Source organism: Hemitrygon akajei, chromosome 15 (genome assembly GCF_048418815.1).
Source record: "Hemitrygon akajei chromosome 15, sHemAka1.3, whole genome shotgun sequence".
NCBI lineage: Eukaryota > Metazoa > Chordata > Chondrichthyes > Myliobatiformes > Dasyatidae > Hemitrygon > Hemitrygon akajei.
The window spans coordinates 19,349,184-19,362,457 of NC_133138.1; the positions used below are offsets into that span (position 1 = coordinate 19,349,184).

The 13,274-nt window shown below is 41.8% G+C and overlaps 1 protein-coding gene across 1 annotated transcript in view; it reads left to right on the forward strand.

The window, feature by feature from the left end:
• sgcd (sarcoglycan, delta (dystrophin-associated glycoprotein)) overlaps positions 1-13,274 on the forward strand; it is a 574,429-nt gene that overhangs the window by 457,778 nt on the left and 103,377 nt on the right. The window contains 1 exon segment of the mRNA XM_073067274.1: positions 12,732-12,833. Within this exon segment, the coding sequence (XP_072923375.1) occupies positions 12,732-12,833 (102 nt within the window).

The window sequence follows — 13,274 nt, forward strand, 5'->3', positions numbered from 1 at the left end:
GGATGTTAAGTAAAATTGAGCAGATTGTAAAACGTGTGTTCTCTCTGATCGTGTCAGTTTGAGATCAGGGTAAAAATCACTCTATACATCCAGAACCAATGGTTTAAATTCCCAAAAGTGCAGCAGGAAACAAAGGACAATTGATGACTAGAAAACAAAACAGGCTGAAAGTAATCCATAATTCTGTTCCGATATAGGCTTTACAAATTAGATGGATTTTGTAAGTCACAAATTAACCTCCTCTTCTGCTGGTTTCTGAAAACTCCCCTCCTGAACCATCCCAGACAGCAAGCAGTGCTAACTAATGTCATGATAATTGGTGTGACCCGCAGCATTCCCTCCAGCTATTCAAGAGATATTTAATCTACCAACATGCTAACTCTTTGATGAGGTGCAATGGGTATGTTATTGCCTTCTAGATGATGGGACTGTCACCGGCCTTGTAGAAGACCACTACCACGTGAGAAGCATTGAGCTTTGCAGGTTACTGCTCTGTTATTGGTGTGTATAATCTATTTTTGAATTGACTACTCAAAGTGCCCTTGTTAGCTGAACAAATAATAGGATGGTGCTGAAATAGAAGCTAATCATTTGTTGATTTAAAATATTTTGGCTGGTGAAATGAATACTAATGAAGTATTAGATTGATCAAATGGCCTACTGTCCCTTGGGATTATCCATTGACTGCAGTATGAATGCTGTCAATACAAGGTCTGTGTATCAGGCCTGAGAGTTTAATTTCTTTCTAAAGACTCATTACATTTTTTTGATGCTTTCATCTGATATGAATACAGATTTGGCAATAAGATGGTCAGGAAGTGTTGGGTGTTAGCCTGAGATCTTGGAAAAGGTCAAACAGAAAACCTAGTTATTATGACGGAGTCATTTCAGTATTTAACTGATTCTGGGACATGATAGGCACTCGCTGTCATTTATAAGGAATAAAATACAGTTACATGCAGAAATCAAAAGATCACTGCAGTTAATTTTATCTCTGGAATGAATTGTGTATAAGCGACTGCTGCCTCAGTACTAAATAGTTTGAATGAAATGAAGTCACTGTATTTATCCAGTAACTACTAATGAAAAGACAAAGAAACATCTTTGAACTAAAACATCAATTCTGTTTTTCTCTCTACACATATGCTCCCTAACTCACTGAGTGTTTCTAATATTTTCTGTTAGATGCCAGATTCAAGAGTAAAGTAGCTTGTCATTACTGTCTGAGGATTATTTAGAGTTTTACAGCACAGAAATGTATTCATCAGCCTACCGTGTCTATGTTGACCTTGTTGCCCATCTACATTAATCCAATTGGCTCATATTAGAGCTGTACCCTTGCATATTTATGTTTGACAAAATGTCTCATAAATGAAGTAATTCTACCTGATTCAACCACCTCCTCTGACCAGCGCATTCTTGATGTCAGCCATTCTCTATGTATAAAACCTTTCCTTCAAAACCCCTTTAAAATTCCTTACTCTCTCCAAAAACTTTTACCCTTTTGGTTTTGACGCCCAAGATTTTAGTTCTTTTGTTTTTTTGCGCCATTCCCTGTAAACTCTAGAGAATGTCATGTGAAGAAATCCCAGGAGATCAGTTTCTGAGTTGCACAGACCACGCTGTCTGGCACCAACAATTGTTCCTCAGTCAAAGTCACTTAGATCACACTCCTGTCCCAATCTGACATTTGGTCTGAACAACAACTGAACCTTTTGACCATGTCTGCATGCTTTTATGCACTGACTTGCCGCCACTGATTAGATATTTACATTAACAAGCTAGTGTACAGGCGTACCTAATAAATTGGCCACTGAGTGCATGTTTAATTGCTAATAAATAAAGTGTTGTAGCACGCCACTACGTTTCATCCCATAATATTACATCCTTTAACCTTACTGGATTTACACTACAGCCACTGGTTCATAGTTTTACAATATTTGAAGCATAATTATTGTTTTTTTTTACATATTGTGGGATTACTTTGCAACATAAAACCTCGTTATTTCTCCTAACAAGATTGTCAACTGTTTCAGGATCTCTTGGAAAGTAAAACACAGGAAAAAGTGCAAGAATCTTAAATACAGAAGCAGTGCTAACAGCTGTTATCAGCAATATAATGTGTGTATAATATGCAAAAATGCAAGACATAATATTACGATGTACGCATCCTTCTCATACGATATGGCCTAAATTTACAGAGATATAGTGCACACCTCTTCAGCCATTTTAACAATGATATAAAGCACTCCCCGTCACAGCTCTAGCAATATTTTATGCACAGCAGTTGTGATATAATTCTCATCCATCAGTGGTATAAAGTATGAAATATGTCTAAATCATCGATTTAATGCAGTGAGAACTGCATGTTCAGCTAAAGATATAACTCTCACATGTACTGTGATATAATGTGCAGAATTCTTGTAATACTGTGTCAGCTATATAATGCATGTATGCCAATGGGCACATGCTTGCTAACAAATGTAGAACCAAGTCTACTTAACATTCGGATCACCAGCAGTATTCAGAACACTTGGCTAGTGACATTGTGCTCATTTCACTGGCAAAATATGTTAATATCTCCAGTGATGTATAGTACTCATCCAGCCATAAAATATCCACACCATGTTGTTACATAGAACATAGAATAGTACAGCACATTACAGGCCCTTCGGCCCACAATGTTGTGCCGACCCTCAAACCCTACCTCCCGTATAACCCCCCCCCCACCTTAAATTCCTCCATATACCTGTCTAGCAGTCCCTTAAATTTCCCTAGTGTATCTGCCTCCACCACTGACTCAGGCAGTCCATTCCACGCACCAACCACTCTCTGAGTGAAGAACCTTCCTCTAATATCCCCTTTGAACTAACCTCCCCTTACCTTAAAGCCATGTCCTCTTGTACTGAGCAGTGGTGCCCTGGGGAAGAGGCGCTGGCTGTCCACTCTGTCTGTTCCTCTTAATATTTTGTACAACTCTATCATGTCTCCTCTCATCCTCCTCCTCTCCAAAGAGTAAATCCCTAGCTCCCTTAATCTCTGATCATAATCCATACTCTCTAAACCAGGCAGCATCCTGGTAAATCTCCTCTGTACCCTTTCCAATGCTTCCACATCCTTCCTATAGTGAGGCAACCAGAATTGGACACAGTACTCCAAGTGTGGCCTAACTAGAGTCTTATAGAACTGCATCATTACATCGCATCTCTTAAACTCTATCCCTCGACTTATGAAAGCTAACACCCCATAAACTTTCTTAACTACCCTATCTACCTGTGAGGCAACTTTCAAGGATCTGTGGATATGTACCCCCAGATCCCTCTGCTCCTCCACACTACCAAGTATCCTGCCATTTACTTTATACTCTGCCTTGGAGTATGTCCTTCCAAAGTGTATCACCTCACACTTCTCTGGGTTGAACTCCTTCTGCCACTTCTCAGCCCACTTCTGCATCCTATCAATGTCTCTCTGCAATCTTTGACAATCCTCTACACTATCTACAACACTACCAACCTTTGTGTCGTCTGCAAACTTGCCAACCCACCCTTCTACCCCCCACATCCAGGTCGTTAATAAAAATCACAAAAAGTAGAGGTCCCAGAACAGATCCTTGTGGGACACCACTAGTCACAACCCTCCAATCTGAATGTACTCCCTCCACCATGACCCTCTGCCTTCTGCAGGCAAGCCAATTCTGAATCCACCTGGCCAAACTTCCCTAGATCCCATGCCTTCTGACTTTCTGAATAAGCCTACCATGTAGAACCTTGTCAAATTCCTTACTAAAATCCATGTAGATCACATCCACTGCACTACACTCATCTATATGCCTGGTCACCTCCTCAAAGAACTCTATCAGGCTTGTTAGGCATGATCTGCCAATCACAAAGCCATGCTGACTGTCCCTAATCAGATCATGATTCTCTAAATGCCCATAGATTTTATCTCTAAGAATCTTTTCCAACAGCTTTCCCACCACAGACGTAAGGCTCACTGGTCTATAATTACCTGGACTATCCCTACTACCTTTTTTGAACAAGGGGACAACATTCGCCTCCCTCCAATCCTCCGGTACCATTCCCGTGGACAACGAGGACATAAAGATCCTAGCCAGAGGTTCAGCAATCTCTTCCCTTGCCTCGTGGAGCAGCTTGGGGAATATTTCGTCAGGCCCCGGGGACTTATCCGTCCTAATGTATTTTAACAACTCCAACACCTCCTCTCCCTTAATATCAACATGCTCCAGAACATCAACCTCACTCATATTGTCCTCACCGTCATCAAGTGCCCTCTCATTGGTGAATACCAAAGAGAAGTATTCATTGAGGACCTCGCTCACTTCCACAGCCTCCAGGCACATCTTCCCACTTTTATCTCTAATAGGTTCTACCTTCACTCCTGTCATCCTTTTGTTCTTCACATAATTGAAGAATGCCTTGGGGTTTTCCTTTACCCTACTCGCCAAGGTCTTCTCATGCCCCCTTCTTGCTCTTCTTAGCCCCTTCTTAAGCTCCTTTCTTGCTACCCTATATTTCTCAATAGACCCATTTGATCCTTGCTTCCTAAACCTCATGTATGCTGAACTCATGCTGCCAGAGATATAATGGTTGTATCAGCAGTCATATAAATCTCATATATAACAATATACCTTCAGTGACCACTTTATTAGATGCCTCTTGTACCTAACAAAGTGGCCACTGAATGCATGTTCCTGGTCTGCTGCCGTAGGTCGTCCACTTCAAGTTTCAACATGTGTGTTGAGAGATGTTTTTTCTGCATACTATTGTTGGAATAGGTGGTCATTTGTGCTACTGTTGCCATCCAGGCAGCTTGAACCAGTTGGACAATCTCCTCCAACATCTCTGATGAACAGGGCATTTTTGCCCACAGTACTGCTCCTCACTGGTAATTGTTTGAACCATTCCGCAGTTCTCTGTAGGCTCTAGAGACTGTTGTGTGTGAAAATCCCCTGTCTGGTACCAACAATCATTCTACATTCAAAGTCACTTAGATCATATTTGTTCTCCATTCTGATGTCTGAGCAACAGCTGAACCTCTTGACCATGTCTGCAGGCTTTTATGCTTTGAGTTAATGCCAATCAGGTATTTGCATAAATAAGCAGGTGTACCTAATAAAGTGGCCACTGGGTTTAATAATATACACAATGATAGGAATCTCCTAGCAATATGATGCTCATGTTCTCTGCCGTATAAAACGTGCACTGCGTGTTTTATAATGCACATTCAGCCAATGATTTAATGCTAGATCTTGTAGGAAAGAACCATCATTTTGCATTCCCTGCACATCCCCACATTGTTGAGTTGTTTGCAAAGGGCTGACTCCTCTGACCCTGTGCTCTGCCGAGTCGAGGAGCAATGCCTGCGTGACAATTGGACCTCAGGCACTGAAGTGTGGAGACCATGCCTCTGGAAGGCCCCAGACAGGCAAGCTGGGGAGAACTTGGCCAGCTGTGAAAGCTCTGAGGTATTTTATTAGTATTAAGTATTTATTACATTCAGTCAGAGAAATTTAAATTAAAACTGAAGTTAAAAAATAAAAGGTGCTTAAAAATCAAGACATGAAACCTCATTAAACACATGAAAAGCATATTTAATTAAAACATTAAGCTGAGGCAAAATAATTAAAAGGATACACCTTTCCTTTGTCTTCTAATCCATTTGTCTTGTTCTCACTGAAATCAGTGGGCTATCAGAACCATGCCTGCTCCATCCTGTCTCGGGATTGCAGTGGTACCATCGCCAACCTACCCCTTCTCCCACCACCAACCTACCCCTTCTCCCACCACCAACCTACCCCTTCTCCCACCGACAACCTACCCCTTCTCCCACCACCAACCTACCCCTTCTCCCACCACCAACCTACCCCTTCTCCCACCGACAACCTACCTCTTCTCCCACCACCAACCTACCCCTTCTCCCACCGACAACCTACCCCTTCTCCCACCACCAACCTACCCCTTCTCCCACCACCAACCTACCCTTTCTCCCACCACCAACCTACCCCTTCTCCCACCGACAACCTACCCCTTCTCCCACCGACAACCTACCCCTTCTCCCACCACCAACCTACCCCTTCTCCCACCGACAACCTACCCCTTCTTCCACCACCAACCTACCCCTTCTCCCACCACCAACCTACCCCTTCTCCCACCGCCACCATCACATCCATCTGCAGAATCTCAGTTAGACCCCAGTTAGATCCTAGTGTTTGAATGTATTGACAGAGCAGCTCCATCTGTTATTCAGTAAATCCCAGATTTCTGCAATTGTAAGCTTGCATGGAAGTCTGAGATTTATAGCCACAATAGGCAGTAGGTGCAGGAGTAGGCCATTCGGCCCTTCTAGCCAGCACCGCCATTCACTGTGATTATGGCTAATCATACACAATCAGTACCACGTTCCTGCCCTCTCCCCATATCCCTTGACCCCACTATCTATAAGAGCTCTATCTAACTCTCTCTTGAATGCATCCAGAGACTTGGCCTCCACTTCCTTCTGGGGCAGAGCATTCCACATATCCACCACTCTCTGGGCGAAAAAGTTTTTCCGCATCTCAGTTCTAAATGGCCTACCCCTTATTCTTAAACTGTGGCCTCTAGTTCTGGACTCACCCATCAGCGGGAACATGCTTCCTGCCTCCAGCGTGTCCAATCCCTTAATAATCTTATATGTCTCAATCAGATCCCCTCTCATCCTAAATTCCAATGTATACAAACCCAGTCGCTCCAATCTTTCAACATATGACAGTCCCGCCATTCTGGGAATTAACCTTGTGAACCTACGCTGCACTCCCTCAATAGCAAGAATGTCCTTCCTCAAATTTGGAGACCAAATCTGCACACAATACTCCAGGTGGGGTCTCACCAGGGCCCTGTACAGCTGCAGGAGGACCTCTTTACTCCTATACTCAATTTCTCGTTATAAAAGCCAGCATGCCATTAGCTTTCTTCACTGCCTGCTGTACCTGCATGCTTGCTTTCATTGACTGATGTACAAGAACACCTAGATCTCGTTGTACTTCCCCTTTTCCTAATTTGACTCCATTTAGATAGTAATCTGCCTTCCTGTTCTTGCCACCAAAGTGGATAACCTCACATTTATCCACATTAAACTGCATCTGCCATACATTTGCCCACTCACCCAACCTGTCCAAGTCACCCTGCATTCTCATAACATCCTCCTGACATTTCACACTGCCACCCAGCTTTGTGTCATCAGCAAATTTGCTAATGTTACTTTTAATCCCTTTATCTAAATCATTAATGTATATTCTAAACAGCTGCGGTCCCAGCACCGAACCTTGCAGTACCCCACTGGTCACAGCCTGCCATTCCGAAAGGGAACCGTTAATCACTACTCTTAGTTTCCTGTCAGCCAGCCAATTTTAAATCCATGTCAGTACTCTGCCCCCAATACCATGTGCCCTAATTTTGCCCACTAATTTCCTATGTGGGACTTTATCAAAAGCTTTCTGGAAGTCCAGGTACACTACATCCACTGGCTCTCCCTTGTCCATTTTCATAGTTACATCCTCAAAAAACTCCAGAAGATTAGTCAAGCATGATTTTCCCTTCATAAATCCATGCTGACTTGGACTGATCCTTCTACTGCTATCCAAATGTGTCGTAATTTCCTCTTTTATAATTGACTCCAGCATCTTTCCCACCACTGACGTCAGGCTAGCCGGTCTATAATTCCCTGTTTTCTCTCTACCTCTTTTCTTGAAAAGTGGGACAACATTAGCCACCCTCCAATCAGCAGGAACTGTTCCTGAATCTATCGAACATTGGAAAATGATTACCAATAATTACCACTCAACTGGCTGAACACTAAGGTTTCCAGTTGGAACCAAAGCAAAAATTCAGTGATGTCTATCCAAAGCCATGAAATCTACTTCACTATTTTGCTCCCATTTTGCACAATTTATTTATTTTTAAATAAATTTGTTATTGTAACTGATACTTTTTTAATGTATTGCATTGCAGTGCTACTGTAAAACAACAAAGTCTACACCATAGAGTATGCTAGTGATAATAAACCTGATTTGGATTCTGAAGTACAGACTTGTAAATTCTAAATCACTAGTGCGTTGTCCAGTTTTCTAGCATATAAAGGTATTCCAAAAAGATACCTCTGTTTTGTTTAGTCATTCTTTGTAAATTTGGAAGGCTTGAAGATACAGTCTTGATAAAACTATTTTTAAAACGAATCTTTAATAGTTAGTGGCCCATTTTCTTGACTCTTTGAAGTGTGGGAGCTTCCAAAGCTGTGAGCTTTCTTTAAGCATGAGCTCAACTCTTCTGTCCTTTTGAGTGACCTCACCTATTTCCTACAATAGGTGCTGAGCTCAGAACACAGAGTAACAGCAGCATAAAAATAACAGCTCTCGTCTAGCAAAGAAATGCTCAGCTGTCGTTTGCATCTCTCAGTGGGTAGATTATATTGCTCCATACATTAGGACAACATATCATTAAGTTGGTACTGCAGTGACAAAAAAAAAGCTAAGCTGTTTTTGCAACAAAACAGAACTGATCTAGTAAGTTGATTTTGGATTTCTTCAGGTAGATTCAGTCCTTAGAAAACACTTGACAGAACAGCACTGTTTTGCTTGGAGTTGTATTTCAGTGTCTAACCTTCCATGATATCAGTTTATCTGGATCTCGTGTTGCTTTGAAAGTTTATAATATGTTTACTAAAAACTAATTCAAAGATTAATTCACCTCTCTATATAAGATTGAAATTAGCTATGCTACTTTTAAGCCTTATACAACACATCCACCATAGTAACATAGTTTACATATGGTGTTCGTGAAGTAGCTTCTCATTTACACTGGGAGGCTAAGTAAAATGAAGACTGTAGGACAGATCAATCATTTCTGTCCTAGTACTATTTAGCATGCCAGTTTGGGGTCATTGCTTACTATAAACAGCTCAGCAGAGCCCTATAACTGAATTTTTTATGTCAGCTGTGTGGTGCTCAGCCTGTCTGCAGAAACTTTAGGTCGAATAAATTGTCTAAGCCTAAAATCTTTATGACTTTTGTATTAGAAATTTTGCAGAAGTGTCTATGGATGAAAATTGGAAGCACTGATACATATTAATGGAAGAGGGACACACGTTCACACTGAATTTATTTTCTATTCATTCAGTAGTGAATGCATATCAATTTAGATTAGCATTTTCTGTCCATTCCAAACTACCAGTGAGAAGGCTGATGAGGAGTGTCCTTCTTGAACCTTCGCAGTCCATGTCATAATAAAGGAGAAAAAAGGAGGTGCATAGTAGCTATAGGCAAGTAGGAACAAATGAGGTGCTTACAGACCACAAGGTATGTAAGTGAACACTCAGGACAGAAATCAGGAAGGCTAGAAGTTGCTCCAGCAGGCAAAGTGAAGGAGAGTCCTAAGGGGTTCCACAGGTATGTTAAGAGCAAAAGGATGGCTAGGGACAAAATTGGTCCTCTAGAAGACCAGAGTGGTAATCCACGTCTGGAGCCTAAACAGATGGGGGAGGACTTAGATGCGTTCTTTCCATCTGTATTTACTTGGGATACAGATTCAGAGTCTATAGAAGTGAGGTAAAGCAGCATCAACTTCTTGGACCCTGTACAAATTATAGAGGAGGAGCTATTTACTGGCCTGAGGCAAATCAGAGTCGATAAAACCCCAGGGCCTGACAAGATGTTCCCTTGGACCCTATAGGAGACAAGTGCAGAAATTGCTGGGGCCCTAGCAGAGATTTTTAAATCATCCTTAGTGACAGGAGGGGTACGGGAGAATTGGCAGATAGCCAATGTTGTTCCACTGTTTAAAAAAGGCTCTAAACAGAAACCAGGAAATTATAGGCCAGTGAGTCTGACATCAGTTGCGGGAAAATTATTGGAAGGTATTCTAAGGAACTGGGTATATAAGCATTTGGACAGACATGGACTGATTAAGGATAGTCAGCGTGGCTTTGTGCACGGTCGATCATGTCTAACCGATCTTTCTCGAGGAAGTTTCCAGGAAAGAGGATGAAGGCAAGGCAGTGGGAGTTGTCTACGTGGACTTTAGCAAGGCATTTGACAAGGTCCCGCATGGGAGGCTGGTCAATAAGGTTCAGTCACTTGGCATTCAGGAGGTAGTAAACTGGTTTAGACATTGGCTTTGTGGGAGAAGCCAGAGAGTGGTAGTAGAGGGTTGGCTCTCTGACTGGAGGCCTGTGTCTACTGGTGTGCCACAGGGATTGGTCCTCGTCACCTATATCAATGATCTGGATGATAACGTGTTTAATCGGAGAGCAAATTTGCGGCCAACAACAAGACTGGGGGTGTAGTGGACAGCGAGGAAGAGGGACTTGCAACAGCTGGAGAAATGGGCTGAAAATGGCAGATGGAATTTAATACAGACCAGTGCAAAGTTTTGCACTTTGGTAGGACCAAATATGTGGGTCTTACGCAGTGAATGGTCGGGCACCAACGAGTGTGGTAGAACAAAAGGATCTGGGAATAGCGGGGAAAACATCTTCACTCAGTGGGTCGAGAGTGAATGGAATAAGTTGCCAGCTCAAGTGGTGCATACAAGTAGGTTAGGACTGTATTCCTTAGAAAGTAGAAGACTGAGAGGAGACTTGACAGAGGTATACAATATTATGAGGGGCATTGTTAGAGTAAATGCAAGCAGGCTTTTTTCACTGTGGTTATGTGGGACTACACTCAGAGGTCATGGGTTATGGGTGAAAGGGGAACATGAGGGGACACTTCTTTACTCAGAGGGTCATGAGTGAGTAGAATGAGCTGCCAGTTCAAGTGGTGGATGCGAGCTCAATTTCAACATTTAAGAGCAGTTTTGATAGATACATGGGATAGTAGGGATATGGAGGGCTATAGTTCAGCTGCAGGTCATTGGGAGTAGACAGTATAAATGGTTTTGGCATGGACTAGATGGGCCAAAGGGCCTGTTTCTGTGCCGTATTTCTCTATGACTCTATAACAGTTTACCCACAGTACTCTTGGAGAGAGGGTCCCAGGATTTTAACTCAGCGATAATGCATGAATACCAGTTTGCTTCCATGTCAATGGGTGGGTGACTTGGAGGTGATTTTAAAAGTACTTGACTCCCTTTTACCTGATGGTCTTAGGAAATGCTATTGGAGAAGACTTGGTGGATTGCTAACATTGCAAATTATAGAATGCATACATAACTACCTCTTCACTGCCAGAGCCAGAGTAAGGTTTTTTTTATATATAAGATGGTGATTGGGGCAACAGTCAAGGGAGCTGTATTGATTTGGATGCTGTTGCATTTCCTGAACTTTGCCGGACACTGTCAGTAAAGTAATTTGTAGCAAGTCAGAAGTGAGCCAATGCACACAGTATACCCAGGTTCTTGCAGCTGTGTTATTTATGTGGCTGCTCAGTGACGATGGTATTGAATTTGTTGATGACAATAGTGTCAAATGTCAAAGGGTGATGATTGATCTCTCTTTAATTGAAGATGGTAATTTCTTTGGCATTTTTATGGTACAACTGTTACTTGCCACTTATCAGCTCAAGTCTAAATGCTGTACAGGTCTCACTGTGTGTAGATGCCGGCTGCATCACTATCTGAACATTTGCAAGTAGAAATCGCTTGTGAGCATCTGACCTTACTTTGGAGGGAAGGTCATTGCTGAAGCAGCAGAAGGTGGTGTACTCTTTAACACCTTATTCTGACAACCACCTCTTCCAGTAAAGAGCATCTGTTTTACATACAGATATCCCTCATATTTACTTCAGTGGAATTTCTGATAGCTGTGAATTTGTCCTCAGGGAATCTGTGAGTGAACAGTCTAACTGCTCAGTGTGTAATAGATTTCACAGAATCCTTTAAGAAGGTGAGTGTGCTGAGGTTTATAGACTGCTCCACTTCAAGGGATTGGATAATTAAAGTGTCTCAGAATGCAATTGGTTCTGATTTAGCTCATAGTATTGAACATTTAAGCAATTTTTATTTGTATATCAGTATAAAAATACTGTAGTTGTTCATGAATATTTCAATGTTTGCTCAATATTATTAGACAGTTAATCTTATGAACTTCTGGAGCAGTTCGGAGAAAACAAGGAGCACCATGAAGAGATGTGGATTTGATATAGATAACATCTCAATATTCTTCCTTCCCCAAAGCCAAAACTACTTTTATTAAAAGAAAAAGGTAGGACTCTCAATTAACCAGAGGAATAAGGCCTACCCTAACTAAATTATGACACAATTGGGTTCCAAATATTTTGTGGCTTATATAACCATATAACAATTACAGCACGGAAACAGGCCATCTCAGCCCTTCTAGTCCGTGCTGAACCCTTACTCTCACCTAGTCCCACCGACCTGCACTAAGCCCATAAGCTTCCATTCCTTTCCTGTCCATATACCTATCCAATTTTTTTAAAATGACAATATCGAACCTATTTTATTCCATAATTATATTATTCCTTTGTTAAAAAATACTATGTGCAGGGTTTGAGTCAGAGAGAACTATTCAGACCAATGGTAACTAAATTTACTCCAAAATCGGTGAAGAAGCAATGAGATCCATTAAATCAATACTAGAACTAGCAATCATTGGAATAGATTCTTCACCTTGCCATCTGGACCCATATCAAATTGAACTTGCTCATTGCCTAAATGTGGGTTTGACGTACTTATCTCTTGCCAGCCTGTGATTTGACATTACCATTTTTTTTTCCATTGCAGGATGGCATGGGGCATCTAAGAATCACTGACAAGGGTCTGCGGTTAGAAGGACCATCTGAGTTTTTGCAGCCTTTGTATGCCAAAGAAATCCGATCCAAAGCAGTAAGTGAAGAATTCCATAAGTGCTATCAGAGGGCAGTGTTGAATTTAGTCAGCACTGATGCATGGGCATAATATGTGTACTCCAAGTCAGTAACTTTCAGTAATACAAAATAAATTTATTCTGTTTTTTCAAAGCTATCACATTTGCAGTGCTGGATGCAGTAGTTATGCACAGCTGTCCTGCATGTATGGTCCAGGACACAATCGATTATGTGCCATTATACCATCTGCTCACACTTAAGCCATGAATAACACGGGAAGCATAACAACCATAGTGTTTCAATCTCTCACTGGTGCCACATGGCAGGCAACAAACACCATCAATCATATCCATTGGCAGTTTCTTAATTACCTGGCAAGACAATATTGGACTGCTTTTACTGGATATAAGTCAGCGGAGATCCAGACGGGGAGCTGCACCATTTTCTGCTTAGATGGGTT